Here is a 21,472-nt window from a genome sequence, read left to right as displayed (position 1 = left end):
AATAACAGATGTGTAGAGTATCGGGCTAACGGTAGGACTCTGAATAGTGTTGATGAACAGAGGGATCTAGGTGTATGTGTACATAGATCCCTGAAAGTTGGGAATCAAGTAGATAAGGTTGTTAGGAAGGCATACGGTGTCTTGGCGTTTATTGGTAGGGGGATTGAATTTAGGAGCCGCAGCGTCATGTTGCAACTGTACAAAACTCTGGTGCGGCCGCACTTGGAGTATTGTGTGCAGTTCTGGTCCCCACATTATAGGAAGGATGTGGAGGCATTGGAGAGGGTGCAGAGGAGGTTTACCAGGATGTTGCCTGGTATGGAGGGGAGGTCCTATGAGGAGAGACTGAGGGATTTGAGGTTGTTTTCGTTAGAAAGAAGGCGGCTAAGAGGGGACCTTATTGAAACATATAAGATGATTAGAGGTTTAGATAGGGTGGACAGTGATAGCCTTTTTCCTCGGATGGAGAAAGCTAGCACGAGGGGGCATAGCTTTAAATTAAGGGGTGGTAGTTATAGGATGGATGTCAGAGGTAGGTTCTTTACCCAGAGAGTGGTGAGGGATTGGAATGCCCTGCCTGCTGCAGTTGTAAATGCGCCTAGTTTGGGGGCGTTTAAGAGATCCGTGGATAGGTTTATGGATGGAAAGGGATTGGTTTAGGTTAGAAGGTCATTGCTTTTTAATTGGTCGGCACAACATCGTGGGCCGAAGGCCTGTTCTGCACTGTAATGTTCTATGTTCTATGTTCTACAGGTGCAGCAGGTGGTCAGGAAGGCAAATGGGATGCTGGCCTTCATAGCGAGGGGGATTGAATATAAAAGTAAGGAGGTCTTGCTGCAACTGTACAGGGCACTGGTGAGGCCGCAGCTGGAGTACTGTGTGCAGTTTTGGTCGCCGCACTTGCGCAAGGATATTTTGGCCTTGGAGGGAGTGCAGAGGAGGTTCACTCGGCTGATACCGGAGTTGAGGGGGTTGAGCTATGAAGAGAGGCTGAATAGACTGGGCTTGTACTCGTTAGAGTTAGAAGGATGAGGGGAGATCTTATTGAGACGTATAAGATGATGAAAGGGATGGATAGGGTAGAGGTGGTGAGGTTCTTCCCGCTCAGAAAGGACAGCAGGACTAGAGGGCACAGCCTCAAGGTAAGGGGGGTGCAGTTTAGAACAGAGTTGAGGAGGAACTTCTTCACTCAAAGGGTGGTGAATCTCTGGAATTCTCTGCCCGTTGAAGTGGTGGAGGCTGCCTCACTAAATATATTTAAGACGCCTGTAGATAGGTTTTTGGTAGGCAAGGGGATTAAGGGTTATGGGGAGAGGGCGGGAATGTGGAACTGAGCCACTTCAGATCAGCCATGATCTTATTGAATGGCGGGGCAGGCTCGAAGGGCTAGATGGCCTACTCCTGCTCCTATTTCTTATGTTCTTATGTTCTTATCTTCTTATGTAGAACTGAGCACAGTACTCCAAGTGGGGTCTGACTAGGGTCCTATATAGCCGCAACATTATCTCACGACTCCTAAACTCAATTCCTCGATTGATGAAGGCCAGTACACCCTACGTCTTCTTAACCACAGCTTCAAACTGCGCAACTGCTTTGAGCGTCCTATGAGCTCAGACCTCAAAATCCTTCTGCTCTTCCACACTGCCAAGAGTCCTACCATTAATATTATATTCTGCCATCCTATTTGACTTGCCTGGTCTTCCTGTAACCCAAGACACTCAACCTCACTGTTAACCACCCGGCCAATCTTTGTGTCATTGGCAAACTTACTGATCCTACACCCAGACAGTCATCCATGTCATTTATATAAATGATGAACAATAGGCAGCTCAGCACAGATCTCTGTGGTACGCCACTGATCACTGGACTCCAGTCACTAAAGCAGCTGTCTGTCACCACTCTCTGTCTTCTACCACTAAGCCAATTATGAATCCACCTTATCAGATCATCCTGTATCCCATGTGCATTAGCCTTCTTAATAAGTCTCCCATATGGGACTTTGTCAAAGGCTTTGCTGAAATCCATTTAAACTACATCAACTGCACTACCCTCATCCACACATCCATCAGGCCCTGGGGACTTGTCTACCTAAATGTTTCTCAAGAATCCCAAAACACCTCCTTTCTGATCTCAACATGACTCAAACTATCTACACATCTTTGCCCAGACTGATCATCCACTAAGTCCTTCTCTGTGGCGAATTCTGACACAAAGTACTCATTTAATGTCTCGCCCATATCCCCTGGTTCCACACATAGATTCTCTCCTTTGTCCTTGAGAGGGCCAACTCTCTCCCTGGCTACCCTCTTGCTCTTTATATATATAAGTCTTGGGATTTTCCTTTATCCTGCTGGCCAATGCTTTTTCATGACCCCTTTTAACCCTCCTTACTCCTTGCTTAGGTTTCTTCCTACTTTCCTTGTATTTCACACTTGCTTCGTGTGTTCCCAACCTCCTGGCTTTGACAAATGCTTCCTTTTTCTCTTTGACAAGGCTCACAATATCTCTCGTCATCCAAGGTTCCCAAAACTTGCCATCCTTATCCTTCATCCTTACAGGAATGTGCTGGTCCTGAATCCCTATCAATTTACACTTGAAAGAACATAAGAACATAAGAACATAAGAAATAGGAGCAGGAGTAGGCCACCTAGCCCTTCGAGCCTGCCCCGCCATTCAATAAGATCATGGCTGATTTGCCCTCAAATATCTGTCCCCAATCTACATTCTTCAGTTTCTGCCTAATATTGTTATAATTAGCTTTCCCCCAGTTTAGCGCCTTAAGTTGAGGACTACATTTATCTTTATTCATCAATACCTTAAAGCTTACTAAATTGTTGGCATAGAACATAGAACATTACAGCGCAGAACAGGCCCTTCGGCCCACGATGTTGCGCCGACCAGTTAAAAAAAAACAACAACAATGACCCACTAACCTAAACCAATCCCTTTTCGTCCATAAACCTGTCCACAGACCTCTTAAACGCCCCCAAACTAGGCGCATTTACAACTGCAGCAGGCAGGGCATTCCAATCCCTCACCACCCTCTGGGTAAAGAACCTACCCCTGACATCAGTCCTATAACTACCCCCCCTTAGTTTAAAGCCATGCCCCCTCGTGCTAGATTTTTCCATCAGAGGAAAAAGGCTATCACTATCCACCCTATCTAAACCTCTAATCATCTTATATGTTTCAATAAGATCCCCTCTTAGCCGCCTTCTTTCCAGCGAAAACAACCCCAAATCCCTCAGCCTCTCCTCATAGGATCTCCCCTCCATACCAGGCAACATCCTGGTAAACCTCCTCTGCACCCTCTCCAAAGCCTCCACATCCTTCCTGTAATGTGGGGACCAGAACTGCACACAATACTCCAAGTGCGGCCGCACCAGAGTTGTGTACAGTTGCAACATAACGCTACGACTCCTAAATTCAATCCCCCTACCAATAAACGCCAAGACACTGTATGCCTTCTTAACAACCTTATCTACTTGATTCCCAACTTTCAGGGATCTATGTACACATACACCTAGATCCCTCTGCTCCTCCACACTATTCAAAGTCTTCCCGTTAGCCCTATACTCAACACATCTGTTATTCCTACCAAAGTGAATTACCTCACATTTCTCTGCATTAAACTCCATCCGCCACCTCTCGGCCCAGCTCTGCAGCCTGTCTAAGTCTTCCTGCAAACTATGACACCCTTCCTCACTATCTACCACACCTCCAACTTTGGTGTCATCAGCAAATTTACTGATCCACCCAACTATACCCTCATCCAGATCATTAATAAAAATCACAAACAGCAGTGGCCCCAACACAGATCCCTGAGGCACACCACTTGTAACCGAACTCCATGATGAATATTTACCGTCAACCACTACCCTCTGTCTCCTATCCGCTAGCCAATTCCTAATCCAGTTCCCTAGATCACCCCCAATCCCATACATCTGCATTTTGTGCAGAAGCATACTGCTCCCCTACTGAAATATCGACCACCTGGCTGGGCTCATTCCCCAATACCAGGTCCAGTATGGCCCCTTCCCTAGTTGGACTATCTATATACTGTTTCAAGAAGCCCCCTTGGATGCTCCTTACAAACTCTGCCCCATCCACGCCACTAGCACTAAGGGTGTGGATGGGGAAGAGGAGAATATAGGGTAAGTTAAAACCTCCCACCACAACAACCCTGTTACTTTTACACCTTGCCAAAATCTGTCTCTATTTCCTGCTGGCAGTTGGGTGATCAACTGCAGGGCTGTAGGGAAAAGCCTGGGAACTATAGGTCAATGAACCTCACATCTGTGATAGGTAAATTGTTGGAAGATATTTTGAGAGAGAGGATCTACAGACATTTAGAGACTCAAGGACTGATTAGGGACAGTCAGCATGACTTTGTGAGTGGAAAATCATGTCTCTCAAATTTGATTGAGTTTTTTGAACAGGTAATCAAGAAGGTAGATGAGGGCAGTGCAGTTGATGTTGTCTCCATGGACTTTAGCAAGGCCTTTGACAAGGTACTGCATGGTAGGTTGTTGCATAAGGTTAAATCTCACGGGATCCAGGGTGAGGTATCTAAATGGATACAAAATTGGCTTCTTGACAGAAGCCAGAGGTAGAGAGTTGTTTTTCAAATTGGAAGCCTATGACCAGTAGTGTGCCTCAGGGATCAGTGCTGGGTCCACTATTATTTGTCATTTATATTAATGATTTGGATGAGAATATAGGAGGCATGGTTAGTAAGTTTGCAGATGATATCAAGATTGGTGGCATAGTGGACAGTGAAGAAAGTTATCTCCAATTGCAATGGGATCTTGATCAATTGGGCCAGTGGGCTGATGAATGGCAGATGGAGTTTAATTTAGACAAATGCGAGGTGATGCATTTTGGTAGATTGAACCAGGGCAGGACTTACTCAGTTAACGGTAGGGCATTGGAGAGAGTTACAGAACAAAGGGATTTGGAGTACATGTTCATAGCTCCTTGAAAGTGGAGTCACAGGTGGACAGAGTGGTGAAGAAGGCATTCAGCATGCTTGGTTTCATCGGTCAGAACATTGAATACAGGAGTTGGGACGTCTTCTTGAAGTTGTACAAGACATTGGTAAGGTCACACTTGGAATACTGTGTACAGTTCTGGTCACCCTATTATAGAAAGGATATTATTAAACTAGAAAGAGTGCAGAAAAGATTTACTAGGATGCTACTGGGACTTGATGGATTGAGTTATAAGGAGGAGCTGGATAGAATGAAACTTTTTTCTCTGGTGCGTAGGAGACTGAGGGGTGATCTTATAGAGGTCTATAAAATAATGAGGGGAACATCAGCTAGATAGTCAATATCTTTTTCAGAGGTAAGGGAGTCTAAAACTAGAGGGCATAGGTTTAACGTGAGAGGGGAGAGGTAAAGTGTTCAAAGGGTCAATTTTTTCACAAAGAGGGTGGTGAGTGTTTGGAATAAGCCGCCAGAGGTAGTAGTAGAGGCAAGTACAAATTTGTCTTTTAAAAAGCATTTGGATAGTTACATGGATACGATGGGTATAGACGGATATGGGCCAAATACGGGCAATTAGGATTAGTTTAGGGGTTTAAAAAAATGAGCAGCATGGACAAGTTGGGCCATAGGGCCTATTTCCATGCTCTAAACCTGTCTGACTCTATGACTCAATGACCTATTGTAAATCCCCAACATTGTGACTACACCCTTCCTACTCCTGAGCTCTACCCATATTGCCTCACTAAATGAGCCCTCCAACATGTCCTCCTGGAGTACAGCTGTGATATTCTCCTTAACTGTCTCTGACTGGTCCTAATCTTGCCCTAAAAGATTGGTTAGGGCAAGATTAGGACCAGTCAGAGGCAGTAGTGGGAAGTTGTGCGTGGAGCCTGAAGAGATAGGAGAGGCACTAAATGAATATTTTTCGTCAGTATTCATGCAGGAAAAAGTCAATGTAGTTGAGGAGAATACTGAGATACAGTCTTTTAGACTAGACGGGATTGAGGTACATAAGGAGGAGGTGTTAGCAATTCCTGAGAGTATGAATATAGATAAGTCCCCTGGGCCGGATGGGATTTACCCTAGGATTCTCTGGGAGGCTAGGGAGGAGATTACAGAGCCTTTGGCTTTGATCTTCATGTCGTCATTGGCTACAGGTATAGTGCTGGAAGACTGGAGGATAGCAAATGTTGTCCCCTTGTTCAAGAAGGGGAGTCGAGACCATCCTGGGAATTATAGACCAGCGAGCCTTACTTCTGTTGTGGGCAAAGTTTTGGAAAGAATTATAAGAGATAGGATTTATAATCATCTAGAGAGAAATAAATTGATTAGGGATAGACAACACGGTTTTGTGAAGGGTAGGTCGTGCTTCACAAACCTTATCGAGTTTTTTGAAAAGGTGACCAAAGAGGTGGATAAGGGTAAGGCAGTTGATGTGGTGTATATGGATTTTAGCAAAGCATTTGATAAGGTTCCCCATGGTAGGCTACTGCAGAAAATGCAGATGCATGGGATTGAGGGTGATTTAGCAGTTTGGATCAGGCATTGGCTACCCGATAGAAGACAGAGGGTGGTGGTTGATGGGAAATATTCAACCAGGAGTTCAGTTACAAGTGGTGTACGTCAGGGATCTGTTTTGGGGCCACTGCTGTTTGTCATTTTTATAAATAACCTAGATGAGGGTGTGGAAGGATGGGTTAGTAAATTTGCTGATGACACCAAAGTCGGAGGAGTTGTAGACAGTGAGGATGGATGTTACAGTTTGCGGAGGGACATAGATAAGCTGCAGAGCTGGGCTGAGAGGTGGCAAATGGAGTTTAATGTGGAAAAGTGTGAGGTGATTCACTTTGGTAAGAGTAACGGGAGTACAGAATATGGGGCTAATGGAAGGACTCTTGGAAGTGTCGACGAGCAGAGAGATCTCGGGGTACATGCGCATAGATCCCTGAAAGTTGGCACCCAGGTTGATAAGGTTGTTAAGAAGGCGTACGGTGCGTTAGCTTTTATTGGTAGAGGCATTGAATTTCAGAGCCGTGAGGTCATGTTACAACTGTACAAAACTCTGGTGCGGCTGCACTTGGAGTATTGCGTACAGTTCTGGTCGCCGCATTGTAAGGATGTGGAGGCATTGGAAAGGATGCAGAGGAGGTTTACCAGGATGTTGCCTGGTATGGTGGGAAGGTCTTATGAGGGAAGGCTGAGGGACTTGAGGTTGTTTTTGTTAGAAAGAGGAAGGTTGAGAGGCGACCTAATTGAGGCATACAAGATGATCAGAGGGTTAGATAGGGTGGACAGTGAGAGCCTTTTTCCTCAGATGGTGACAGCTAACACGAGGGGACATAGCTTTAAATTGAGGGGTAGTAATTATAGGACGGATGTCAGAGGTAGGTTCTTTACTCAGAGGGTAGTAAGGGCGTGGAATGCCCTGCCTGCAGCAGTTGTGGACTCGCCAACTTTAAAGGCGTTCAAATGGTCAGTGGATCGGCATATGGATAACATTGGAATAGTTTAGGTTAGAGGGTCATTAGATTGGTTCCACTGGTCAGCGCAACATCGAGGGCCAAAGGGCCTGTACTGCGCTGTAATGTTCTATGTTCTATTAACTAGTGGTACAACTCCCCCATCCCTTTTACATCCCCCTCCATCTCATTTGAAACATCTGTATCCTGGAATGTTAAGCTGCCAATCCTGCGCTTCTTGAACCAAACCTTTGTAATGGCAACAACATCATGGTTCCAAGTACTAATCCAAGCTCTAAGTTCATATGGCTTACCTGTCATACTTCTTGCATTGGAACAAATCCATTAGACCCTCTTTGATTAGCAAACACACCCTGCCTGCTATTTCTCTGAGTCTTACTGGCCCTACTCTCTGGATCCCCTACAGCTCATTCACCTTTGCTTTGGTTCCCACGCTGCCCTGCCAAGCTAATTTAAATCCTCCCGTGTGATACTAGAAAACCTCCCGGTCAGAATATTTATGCCCTCCAATTTAGATGGAACCCATCCTTCTTGTACAGGTCCCATCTGCCCCGGAAGAAACCCCAATGGTCCAGCTATATGAAACCTTCCCTCCTACACCAGCTGTTTAGCCATATGTTGAGCTGCACTATCTTCCTATTCCTAACCTCACGAGCTTGTGGCACAGGGAATACTCCTGAGATTACAACCCTCGAGGTCCTGCTTTTTAACTTCTACCTAACTCCCTAAACTGCTGCTGCAGGATCCCATCACTCTCCCTGGCTATGTCGTTAGTACCAATATGTACCACAACCTCTGGCTGTTCACCCACTCCCTTCAGAATGCTTTCTGTCAGTTCAGACACATCCTGGACCCTGGCACCAGGGAGGCAACATACCATTCTGGAGTCTCTTTCACATCCACAGAAGCACCTATCTGCACCCCTATCTATACAGTCCCCTATAACTATTGCTCAAGTTCTCTTTGTCCCTCACTACTTAACAACAGAGCTAGCTGTGATGGCACTGCTTTGGCTGCTGCTGGTATCCCCGATAGGCCATCTTCCCCAACAGTATCCAAAATGATATACTTGTTAGCGAGAGGGGGATGACCACAGGGGATTCCGGCACTGACTGCTTGTCCCTTCTCGTGGTCACCCATCTATCTAAAACATAAGAACATAAGAAATAGGAGCAGGAGTAGGCCATCCAGCCCTTCGAGCCTGCCCCGCCATTCAATAAGATCATGGCTGATCTGAAGTGGCTCAGTTCCACTTTCCCGCTTTCTCCCCATAACCCTTAATCCCCTTGCCTACCAAAAACCTATCTACCCGTGTCGTAAATATATTTAGCGAGGCAGCCTCCACCACTTCAACGGGCAGAGAATTCCAGAGATTCAGTACCCTTTGAGTGAAGAAGTTCCTCCTCAACTCTGTTCGAAACTGCACCCCCGCTTATCTTGAGGCTGTGCCCCCTAGTCCTACTGTCCTTTCTGAGTGGGAAGAACCTCTCAACCTCTACCCTATCTATCCCCTTCATCATCTTATACGTCTCAATAAGATCCCCCCTCATCCTTCTAAACTCCAATGAGCACAAGCCCAGCCTATTCAGCCTCTCTTCATAGCTCAACCCCCTCAACTCCAGTATTAGCCTAGTGAACCTCCTTAGCGCTCCCTCCAAGGCCAAAATATCCTTGCGCAAGTGCGGCGACCAAAACTGCACACAGTACTCCAGCTGCGGCCTCACCAGTGCCCTGTACAGTTGCAGCAAGACCTGCCTACTTTTATATTCAATCCCCCTCGCTATGAAGGCCAGCATCCCATTCGCCTTCCTGACCACCTGCTGCACCTGCAGACTGGATTTTTGCGACTCATGCACAAGGACCCCCAGGTCCCTCTGCACTATAGCATGCTGCAGCTTTTTGCCCTTTAAATAGTAGTCCCTCCTACTATTATTCCTGCCAAAGTGGATAACCTCACACTTGCCAACTTGGTATTCCATCTGCTAGGTCCTCGCCCACTTGCTTAGTCTATCTAGATCCCTCTGCAGACTTTCTACACCCTCCGCACAATTTGCTTTTCCACTTATCTTTGTGTCATCAGCAAATTTCGACACCTTACACTCAGCTCCCTCCTCCAGATCATCTATCTAAATGGTAAATAGCTGAGGCCCCAGCACCGATCCCTGGGGAACTCCATTAGTCACCAACTGCCAATCCGAATAGCACCCATTGACACCTACTCTCTGCCTCCTATTTGACAGCCAATCCTCTATCCACGCTAACACCTTACCCCCAACTCCATGCACCCTAACCTTCTGAAGCAACCTTTTGTGCGGCACCTTATCAAACGCCTTCTGAAAATCAAGAAACACCACATCCACCGGTTCCCCTCTGTCCACCGCACTAGACACATCCTCATAGAATTCCAATAAATTCGTCAGACACGACTTCCCCTTAACGAATCTGTGCTGCGTCTGCTCTATCAAACAATTTTTCTCAAGGTGCCTCGCTATCTCCTTTGATGACGGATTCAAGCATTTTTCCCACAACAGACGTTAAACTAACCAGCCTATAATTTCCTGCCTTTTGCCTGCTACCCTTTTTAAACAGCGGCGTAACATTAGCCGTTTTCCAATCTTCCAGCACTTCCCCAGAATCCAGCGAGGTTTGGAAAATAATCACTAAGGCATCCACTATCACCTCTGCCATTTTCTTCAGAACCCTGGGATGCATTCCATCCGGTCCTGGGGACTTATCCACCATCAGTCCCGCTAGTCTATCGAGCACTACCTCTCTAGTGACAGTGATCACATTCAGGCCCTCAACTCCTGCCATCCTTCTATCTCTAATACCTGGCAAACTATTCACGTCCTCCTCCGTGAAGACCGAAGCAAAAAACTTATTTAATGCCTCAGCCATTTCCTCATCCCCTACCACTAAATCCCCCCTCTCATCCTCTAAGGGTCCAACATTCACCCTAGTGAATGACAGGGACTGGGATCACTCTTTCCAAGAGGATCCCTCACAACAAGGTCCCTAATTCTACCTGCCTCATTACATAACATCTGCCTTCACTATGTCTCTAAAACATTTATCTATGACGCTTTCTGCTACCTTCATGCTCCTAAGTGCATCCAACTGCTGCTCCAACCTATCCATGTAGTCTGTAAGGAGTTGTAATTGGGTGCACTGCCTGCAGACATGGTCATCCGAGATGCTGGAAGCGTCACAGATCTCTCACATCTCACACATGCAGCACTAACCCCACTGACCCACATTTTGAGCACCAACTAAATATTTGAGAAAGTTTATAAAACTTATCTTCACTTTCACAGTAGCCTTTTTTTTGGTCAGAGGAGGAGGGAGGGAGATAAACACTAATCTAGTGTTTAGGGCTTTCTGCTCCTTGACACCAGATCTTCCGCTTCCCACTTCTTGTAGATGTTGCTGGTCTGACTTCTCCTAGAATACACCAGTGAAGTCCCTCAGCTGCTTCTATTGGATTCATTGGGCAGGGAATTTCACAGATTCACAGCCCTTTATGTGAAGAAGTTCCTTCTCAACTCAGTCCTAAATCTGCTTCCCCTTATTTTGAGGCAATGCCCCCTAGTTCTCGTTTCACTTGCCAGTGGAAACAACCTTCCTGCTTCTATTTTATCTATTCCCTTCATAATCTTATATATTTCAAAAAGATTCCTCCTCATTCTTCTAAATTCCAATGAGGCCGCAGCTGGAGTACTGTGTGCAGTTTTGGGCGCCGCACCTGCACAAGGATATTTTGGCCTTGGAGGGAGTGCAGAGGAGGTTTACTAGGCTGATACCGGAGTTGAGGGGGTTGAGCTATGAGGAGAGGCTGAATAAACTGGGCTTGTCCTCGTTAGAGTTTAGAAGAATGAGGGGAGATCTCATTGAGACGTATAAGATGATGAATGGGATGGATAGGATAGAGGTGGAGAGACTCTTCCCGCTCAAAAAAGACAGTAGGACTAGGGGGCACAGCCTCAAGATAAAAGGGGGGCGGTTTAGAACGGAGTTGAGAAGGAACTTCTTCACTCAAAGGGTGGTGAATCTCTGGAATTCTCTGCCCGTTGAAGTGGTGGAGGCTGCCTCGCTAAATATTTTTAAGACGCGGGTTGATGGGTTTTTGATAAGAGAGGGGATTAAGGGTTATGGGGAGAAAGCGGGAAAGTGGAACTGAGCCACGACAGATCAGCCATGATCTTATTGAATGGCGGGGCAGGCTCGAAGGGCTAGATGGCCTACTCCTGCTCCTATTTCTTATGTTCTTATGTTATGTTCTTATATAGTCCAGGTCTACTCAGTCTCCCCTCATAAGCCAACACTCTCAACTTAATGAATCTCCTTTGCACCCCCTCCAATGCCAGTATATCCTTTCTCAAGTAAGGAAACCAAAACTGTACACAGTACTCCAGGTGTGGCCTCACCAGCACCTTATACAGCTGCAACATAACCTTGATGTTTTTAAACTCCATCTCTCTAGCAATGAAGGACAAAATTCCATTTACCTTCTTAATTACCTGCTGTACCTGCAAACCAACTCCTTGAGATTCCTGCAGAAGGACACCCAGGTCCCTCTGCACAGCAGCATGCTGCAATTTTTTACCATTTAAATAATAGTCCATTTTGCTGTTATTCCGACCAAAATGGATGACCTCACATTTATTAACATTGTACTCCATCTGATCTTTTACTTGATTCAATTTATTATTGTCACATCTATTATGTACAGTAAAAACTATTGTTTCTTGCGCACGACACAGTTGAAACATACCATTCATAGAGAAGGAAACAAGAAAGTGCAGAATGCAGTGTTACAGTCATAGCTCTGGTGTGGAGAAAGATCAATTTAATGCAAGGTAAGTCCTTTCAAAAATCTGACAGCAGCAGGAAAGAAGCTGTTCTTGAGTTGGTTGGTATGTAACCTCAGAGTTTTGTACCTTTTCCTGACAGAAGAAGGTGGAAGAGAGAATGTCCAGGGTACGTGGGGTCCTTAATGGTGGATATTTTCCAAACGTCGCTGGATTCCGGGGAAGTGCCGGAAGATTGGAAAACGGCTAATGTTACGCTGTTGTTTAAGAAGGGTGGCAGGCAAAAGGCGGGGAATTATAGGCTGGTTAGTTTAACGTCTGTTGTAGGTAAAATGTTAGAATCCGTCATCAAGGAGGAAATAGCGAGGCATCTTGAGGGGAATTGCTTGATAGAGCAGACGCAGCACGGTTTCGTTAAGGGGAAGTCGTGTCTGACAAATTTATTGGAGTTCTATGAGGATATGTCTAGGGCGGCGGATAGAGGAGAGCCGGTGGATGTGGTCTTTCTTGATTTTCAGAAGGCGTTTGACAAGGTACCTCACAAAAGGTTATTGCAGAAGGTAAGGGGGCATGGAGTTGGGGGTAGGGTGTTAGCGTGGATAGAGGATTGGTTGTCAAATAGGAGGCAGAGTGGGGGTTAATGGATGCTATTCGGATTGGCGGTTGGTGACTAGTGGAGTGCCCCAGGGGTCGGTGCTGGGGCCTCAGCTATTTACCATTTATATAGATGATCTGGAGGAGGGAACCGAGTGTATGGTGTCGAAATTTGCTGATGACACCAAGATTGGTGGAACGGCAAATTACGCGGAGGGTGTGGAGAGTCTGCAGAAGGATCTAGATAGGCTGGGCGAATGGGCCAGGAACTGGCAAATGGAATTTAATGTTGGCAAGTGCGAGGTGGTCCACTTTGGTAGGAATAATGGTAGGAAGGACTATTACTAACGTGGCGAAAAACTGCAGCAGGCGACGGTGCAGAGGGACCTCGGGGTCCTTGTGCATGAGTCGCAAAAACCCAGCCTGCAGGTGCAGCAGGTGATCAGGAAGGCGAATGGGATGCTGGCCTTCATAGCGAGGGGGATTGAATATAAAAGTAGGGAGGTCTTGCTGCAGCTGTATAGGGCATTGGTGAGGCCGCAGCTGGAGTACTATGTGCAGTTTTGGTCGCCGCACTTACGCAAGGATATTTTGGCCTTGGAGGGAGTGCAGAGGAGGTTTACTAGGCTGATACCGGAGTTGAGGGGGTTGAGCTATGAGGAGAGGCTGAATAAACTAGGCTTGTACTTGTTAGAGTTTAGAAGAATGAGGGGAGATCTCATTGAGACATATAAGATGATGAATGGGATGGATAGGACAGAGGTGGAGAGGCTCTTCCCGCTCGGAAAGGATAGTAGGACTAGGGGGCACAGCCTTAAGATAAAGGGGGGTGTGGTTTAGAACGGAGTTGAGGAGGAACTTCTTCACTCAAAGGGTGGTGAATCTCTGGAATTCTCTGCCCGTTGAAGTGGTGGAGGCTGCCTCGCTAAATATTTTTGAGACGCGGGTTGATGGGTTTTTGATAGGCGAGGGGATTAAGGGTTATGGGGAGAGGGCGGGAATGTGGAACTGAGCCACGACAGATCAGCCATGATCTTATTGAATGGCGGGGCAGGCTCGAGGGGCTAGATGGCCTACTCCTGCTCCTATTTCTTATGTTCTTATGTTAATTATGCTGGCTGCTTTGCCGAGATAGCGGGAAGTGTAGACAGAGTCAATCGATGGAGGCTGGTTTGCGTGGTGGATGGGGCTACATTCACAACCTTTTGTAGTTTCTGCCAGACCCTTGCCCACTCACATGAACTATCTCTATCCCTTTGCAGACATTCAGTGTCCTCTGCACACTTGGCTTTACCAGTCATCTTAGTGTCATCTCCCTATTCACGTATCTATGCAGATGTCTCTAAAATGTGGCAAATGTGCCTGCTTACATCACTTCCTCTAGCAGCGTGTTCCAGGCACCCACCATCTTTTGTGTGAAAAAACTTCCCCATACATCTCCCTTAAATTTTCCCCCTCTTACCTTCAATCTGTGCTTCCTTGTCATTGACATTTCCATCCTGGGAAAAAGCCTCTGACTATCCTCCCTGTTGACTATGCTTCTCATAATTTTGTAGACCTCTATCAGGTCCCTCTTTCCCAGAAGACATCCATATATCTAAAGGCCTTCCTCGAGACCGGCTCGTTAAGCACCTGGTCATTAGAACATAAGAACATAAGAAATAGGAGCAGGAGTAGGCCATCTAGCCCTTCAAGCCTGCCCCGCCATTCAATAAGATCATGGCTGATCTGTCGTGGCTCAGTTCCACATTCCCGCCCTCTCCCCATAACCCTTAATCCCCTCGCTTATCAAAAACCTATCAACCGGCGTCTTAAAAATATTTAGCGAGGCAGCCTCCACCACTTCAACGGGCAGAGAATTCCAGAGATGCACCACCCTTTGAGTGAAGAAGTTCCTCCTCAACTCCGTACTAAACCGCCCCCCCTTTATCTTGAGGCTGTGCCCCCTAGTCCTACTGTCCTTTCTGAGCGGGAAGAGTCTCTCCACCTCTATCCTATCCATCCCATTCATCATCTTATACGTCTCAATGAGATCTCCCCTCATTCTTCTAAACTCTAACGAGTACAAGCCTAGTTTATTCAGCCTCTCCTCATAGTTCAACCCCCTCAACTCCGGTATCAGCCTAGTAAACCTCCTCTGCACTCCCTCCAAGGCCAAAATATCCTTGCATAAGTGCGGCGCCCAAAACTGCACACAGTACTCCAGCTGCGGCCTCACCAGTGCCCTGTACAGTTGCAGCAAGACCTCCCTACTTTTATATTCAATCCCCCTCGCTATGAAGGCCAGCATCCCATTCGCCTTCCTGACCACCAGCTGCACCTGCAGGCTGGGTTTTTGCGACTCATGCACAAGGACCCCGAGGTCCCTCTGCACCGTCGCATGCTGCAGTTTTTTGCCATGTAAGTAATAGTCCTTCCTACCATTATTCCTACCAAAGTGGACCACCTCACACTTGCCAACATTAAATTCCATTTGCCAGTTCCTGGTCCATTTGCCCAGCCTATCTAGATCCTTCTGCAGACTTTCCACACCCTCCACACAACTTGCCGTTCCACCAATCTTGGTGTCATCAGCAAATTTCGACACCATACACTTGGTTCCTTCCTCCAGATCATCTATATAAATGGTAAATAGCTGAGGCCCCAGCACCGACCCCTGGGGCACTCCACTAGTCACCAACCGCCAATCCGAATAGCACCCATTGACCCCCACTCTCTGCCTCCTATTTGACAACCAATCCTCTATCCACGCTAACACCCTACCCCCAACTCCATGCCCCCTGACCTTCTGTAATAACCTCTTGTGGTCAACTGAACTATCTCCTTGTTCCAGCCTTTAGTTAGAACATTATGATTGGTGCATGCTTGGAGGGCTGAAGGGTCCGTTCCTGTACTGTACTTTTCTTTGTTCCTGTTCTTTGTACTATGTCCTCTAGAACAAAGAAAGAGAACAAAGAAAATTACAGCACAGGAACATGCCCTTCAGCCTTCCAAGACTGCACTCACAATGCTGCCTGACTTAACTAAAGCCCCATGCCCTTTTGGGGACCATATTCCTCCATTCCCATCTTATTCATGTATTTGTCAAGGTGCCACTCAAAAGTAACTATTGTCTCTGTTTTCACTACCTCCCCTGGCAGTGAGTTCCAGGCACTCACCACCCTCTGTGTAAAAAACCTGCCTTGTACATCTCCTTTAACCTTGGCCCTCGCACCTTAAACTCCCTATACCCCCTAGGGGTATTGACTCTCCCACCCTGGGAAAAAGCTTCTGACTATCCACTCTGTCTGTGCCTCTCATAATCTAGTAGACTTCTATCAGGTGGCCCCTCAACCTCCGTCGCTCCAGTGAGAACAAACCAAGTTTCTCCAACCTCTTCTCATAGCTCATGCCCTCCATGCCCAGCAACATGCAAGTAAATCTTCTCTGTAGCCTCTCCAAAGCCTCCACATCCTTCTGAACAAAGAACAAAGAACACAGCACGGGAAACAGGCCCTTCGGCCCAACGAGCCCGTGCTGCCATTTTAACATTGTGAGTTCCCTCTTCCACCCGTGACCCTTGTCTACGCTTATGGCACTCCACATTGGAACCAGATTGAGGGGAGACTAATTTAGGGACAATTTGTTACACCAATCAGCCTAAGAGCACATCTTTGGGTGTGGGAGTACACTGGAGCACCCGGAGAAAACCCACGCAAACATGGGGAGAATGTGCAGATACTGGCCCAAATCCATGTATCTGCACAGCAAACAGTGATATTCACTGAGCTGTCGTGTTGCCCAGCGTCAGGTCCAGTTTAAGCACACACTAACGATGTGAAGCACTAGGCAACTCTCGAAACATCCAAGAGCAGCCCTCGTACGACCCACAGCGTGTATGCCCCTTGTTGGACCACAAGGCAGACAGAAGCACCTGTGGATTAAAAGAGAAAAACATCAATAACATGCACATCTTATGCAAACATTCGAGGGAATCCCCAGAAGCTCAAAAGTAAAACAAGTGAGCCAGAAAATATGTTGGAAGGTCCATAGGAATCAATTGATTCCCAGGGACGTCCCAAGGCTCTTGATCCATATGTAAAACAGTCTCCTATATCCCTCCATCTCTATTCCGCTCATGTGCCTATCTAAGTATCCCTTAAACAACTCCAGCGTGTCTGCCTCCACCACCTTACTTGGCAGTGCATTCCATACCCCCATAACCCTCTGTGTGAAAAACCTCCCTCTGTCAGCGCAACATCGTGGGCCGAAGGGCCTGTTCTGCGCTGTAATGTTCTATGTTCTAACATCCGAATTATACCTTGCCCCCCTCACCCTAAGCCCGTGGCCCCTCGTAATATTTGTTTCCAATCTAGGAAAAAGCTTACCACTGTTTATCTATAACCTTCATAATCTTATGCACCTTTATTAGATCTCCCCTCATTCTCCGTCTTTCTAAGGAAAACAGCCCCAGTTTGCCCAATCTTTCCTCATAACCCAGTCCTTCCATACCAGGCAGCATCCTGGTAAACCTCCTCTGCACTCTTTCCAGGGTCTCCACATCCTTCCGGTAGTAAGGCAACCAGAACTGGATGCAGTACTCCAAATGTGGTCTAACCAATGTTCTATCCAACTGCAACATTAGACGCCAGCTCTTGTACTCTAGTCCCTTCCTATAAAGGCTATCATACCATAAGCTTTCTTTGCAACCTTCTCCATCTGTACTGCCACCTTCAAAGACTTGTGCACTTGCACCCCCAGGTCCCTCTGCGCTTCTGTACTCTTTATAGGTCTACCCTTTATCATACAACTCCCCCCTACATTATTTCTTCCAAAATGCATCACCTCACATTTATCAGGATTAAATTCCATCTGCCATTTATCTGCCCAATATACCAGCCTAACTATATCCCGCTGTATTGCCTGACACAAATGTGCCTATTTCCAGGAAATAGGAGAATACAAGCAGTTGGTCAAGAAAGGGCAACATGGTCAATGGAGGCTTGGAGGTCCGACGGGCTTGGTCCTATGCTGTACTATCTTTGTTTAGTTACTTTAATTTAATGACTAAAAATTCCTGTATGCTGATCGTACTATTCATCACACAGTCCTTAATAGATTATGAAGGGAGGTACTTCTCTTTGAGTGGTTGAATGTTAGTCCTCCGAGAGGAGATCACCTTCCCCTTCATTACACCAAGATACCAGTTGACTTGTCAATCATTCTTCACCCAACAATTCAGAAAGGGCCATAAAACTCCAGGACACTGCATTAGACCAAATTGAAAATAAACAAGATGCCCATGATATGGCTTCAGAAACAATTAGAGAACACCAGTATGGACAACATAGTGCCAAAACCAAAAATGCCAGCTTAAAAAAAACTCCAGAGGACATGATTAAAATGCATTTCTTAAAGGGACAGAGGATGTAACTAGTAGAGTTGAGCGAGGGGAACAAGTGGACGTGATTTATTTAGAATTTCAGAAGGCTTTCAAAAAGGTCTTAGAAAGCAGATGGCTATTTAAAGTTAAAGAGCATGAGATTACAGATAATGGCTGGAGTTTTATCGGCACACTTGCCGTGGAATACTCCTGGGAAGTACTGGACGACGAAGGGTACTCTGTCCACCATGTCCCATGTTTGTCTTCTGAGGAGGTCAGTGCGGTTTTTCGCTGTGGTGCGTCAGAACTGTCGATTGATGAGTCGAGTGGCATATCCTGTTCTTATGAGGGCATCTTTCAGTGTCTGGAGATGTCTATTGTGATCCTCCTCATCTGAGCAGATTTTGTGTATACGGAGGGCTTGTCCATAGGGGATGGCTTCTTTAACATGTTTAGAGTGGAAGCTGGAGAAGTGGAGCATTGTGAGGTTATCCATGAGCTTTCAGTACAGTGAGGTGCTGAGGTGATCATCCTTGATGGAGATGAGTGTGTCCAAGAATGCAACTCAAGAATCCAAGAAGACGAACATCTCACCAAGGCCATTCCCACACCCTCACTTCTTGCCTTCAAACAATCGTACAACCTCAAACAGACAATTGTCCGCAGCAAACTACTCAACCTTCAGGAGAACAGTGACCATGATACCACACAACCCTGCCACAGCAATCTCTGCAAGACATGCCAGATCATCGACATGGATGCCATCATCTCATGTGAGAACACCATCCACCAGGTACACGGTACATACTTTTGCAACTTGGGCAATGTTGTCTACCTGATACGCTGCAGGAAAGGATGTCCCAAGGCATGATACATTGGGGAGACCATGCAGACACTACGACAACAGATGAATGAACACCACTCGACAATCACCAGCAAAGACTGTTCTCTTCCTATTAGGGAACACTTCAGCAGTCACAGGCATTCGGCCTCTGATCTTTGGGTAAGTGTTCTCCAAGGCAGTCTTCATGACACACGACAGTGCGGAGTCGCTGAGACTGACAGCCAAGTTCCGCACACATGAGGATGGCCTCAAATGGGATCTTGGGTTCATGTCACACTGTCTGCCACCCCCACAACTTGCCTGGACTTCCAAAAATCTCACTAACTGTCTGGAGAAAATATACATCTCTTTAACCTGTGCTTAACTCTCTCTCCACTCATATTGTCTGTACCTTTAAGACTTTATTACCTGTAAAGGCTCATTATTCTATAAATTGAGTTTGTATCTTTATATGCCCTGTTTGTGAACAGAACTCCCACATACCTGACGAAGGAGCAGCACTCCGAAAGTTAGTCGTGTTTGCTACCAAATAAACCTGTTGGACTTTAACCTGGTGTTGTGAGACTTCTTACTGTATTTACCCCAGCCCAATGCCGGCATCTCCGCATCATGATTAGTGGTGTTCCACAGGGGTCTATACTGGGACCTCTGCTGTTTGTGATGTATATAAATGATTTGCAGGAAGATGTAGCTGGTCTGATTAGTAAGTTTGCGGACGGCACAAAGATTGCTGGAGTTGCGGATAGTGGTGAACATTGTCAGGGAGTACAGCAGGATAAAGGTAGGCTGGAAAATTGGGCGGAGAAATGGCAGATGGAATTTAATCCAGATAAATGCGAAGTGATGCATTTTGATAGATCTAATGCAGGGGGGAGCTGTACAATAAATGGCAGAACCATCAGGAGTATAGATACACAGAGGGATCTGGGTGTGCAAGTCGACAGATCCTTAAAGGTGGCAACACAGATGGAAAAGGTGGTGAAGAAGGCATATGGCGTTCTTGCCTTTGTTGGACGGGACATAGAGTATAAAAGTTGGCATATGATGTTGCAGTTATATAGAACGATGGTTAGGCCACATTTGAACTACTGCATCCAGTTCTGGTCACCACACTACCGGAAGGATGTGGAGGCTTTGGAGAGAGTGCAGAAAAGGTTTACCAGGATGTTGCCTGGTATGGAGGGTCTTAGCTATGAGGTGAGATTGAGTAAACAAGGGTTGTTCTCCCTAGAAAGATGGAGGTTGAGGGGCGACCTAATAGAAGTTTATAAAATTATGAAGGGCATAGATAGGCTAACAGTTGAAAGATTTTTCCCAGGTCGGAAATGACAAACACAAGGGGTCACAAGTTCAAGGTAAGGGGGGCAAGATTCAATACAGATATGTGGGAGATGTATTTTACACAGAGGGTGGTGGGGGCCTGGAATGCATTACCAAGCAAGGTGGTTGAGGCAGACACGCTAGGATCATTTAAGACTTCTCTACACAGCCACATGAACAGACTGGGAATAGAGGGATACAAACGGATGGTCTAGTTAATTTTTTTCCACAGTCCCTCTTCCATTTTGTGAACTGCTGAGATCTGAGTCCTGCTATTTTTCTGAAAGCCTCAGTGTAGTTCCGTACCTCAAGCTGAATGGTTGTAATCCCATCAGAAAGGGTGTGAACACATCTTACTTGGACACACTGCTGACAACATGCCTTTTTGTCCTCAGTATCCATTAACTCGAAGCCCTAGGAAAGAATATAGAACATTGAACAAACAGTTTAAATTATTTTATAAATCACTTTTCAAGTTGAAGCACCATATTAACCTGAAATTTGAGAATGTAATGATAGCGAAGCTGTCAGTATCCAACATCATTAGAGATACAAACAATACAATACATCATTGAGGAACGTGTTAGCTACAGACTAAGTGGCAGACTAATCATCTTAACCATGGTGCTGAGGACATGATTTCAAAATTTGCAGTTGGTACAAAGATTGGAAGCATTGTCAACTGTGGAGACACAGTACAAAATAAAAGGAGAAACTCATGATCTGCTCTTTGTGCTCCATGTGGGAGGCCGGGAACACTTCCAGTGCCCTAGGCCAGCATGTGTGCAGGAAATGTCTCCAGTTGCAGCTCCTGGAAGCTCCTGTTTCGGAGCTGGAGCAGTAGTCGGGATCACTGTGGAGCATCTGTGAGTCACAGGGTATCATAGATAGCACGTATAGAGAGGTAGTCACACTGCAGGCTCATTCTCCACGGACAGGAAAAGAACGAGTGACCACCAGGCAGGCCAAGAGAGTTAGGCAGTGCAGGAATCTCCTGTGGTTATTCCCCAGCAAAACTGATATTCTGTTTTGGATACTGTTGAGGGGAATGGCCTTTCAGGTAAACAAGTAAGAGC

At 46.2% G+C, this 21,472-nt stretch overlaps 1 protein-coding gene across 1 annotated transcript in view; it reads right to left on the bottom strand.

Moving 5' to 3' along the window:
* Positions 1-21,472, bottom strand: part of LOC145343524 (mucin-5B-like) — a 77,357-nt gene that overhangs the window by 28,718 nt on the left and 27,167 nt on the right. Inside the window, exon 3 of the mRNA XM_080189775.1 lies at positions 20,703-20,810. Coding sequence (XP_080045901.1) covers positions 20,703-20,810 — 108 coding nt within the window. The remainder of the gene's footprint in view (positions 1-20,702; positions 20,811-21,472) is intronic.

This window comes from Carcharhinus amblyrhynchos, chromosome 5, assembly GCF_965287045.1.
Source record: "Carcharhinus amblyrhynchos chromosome 5, sCarAmb.v2.hapA, whole genome shotgun sequence".
NCBI classification, from domain to species: Eukaryota; Metazoa; Chordata; class Chondrichthyes; order Carcharhiniformes; family Carcharhinidae; genus Carcharhinus; species Carcharhinus amblyrhynchos.
This window is presented reverse-complemented; position numbering and strand designations above follow the sequence as displayed.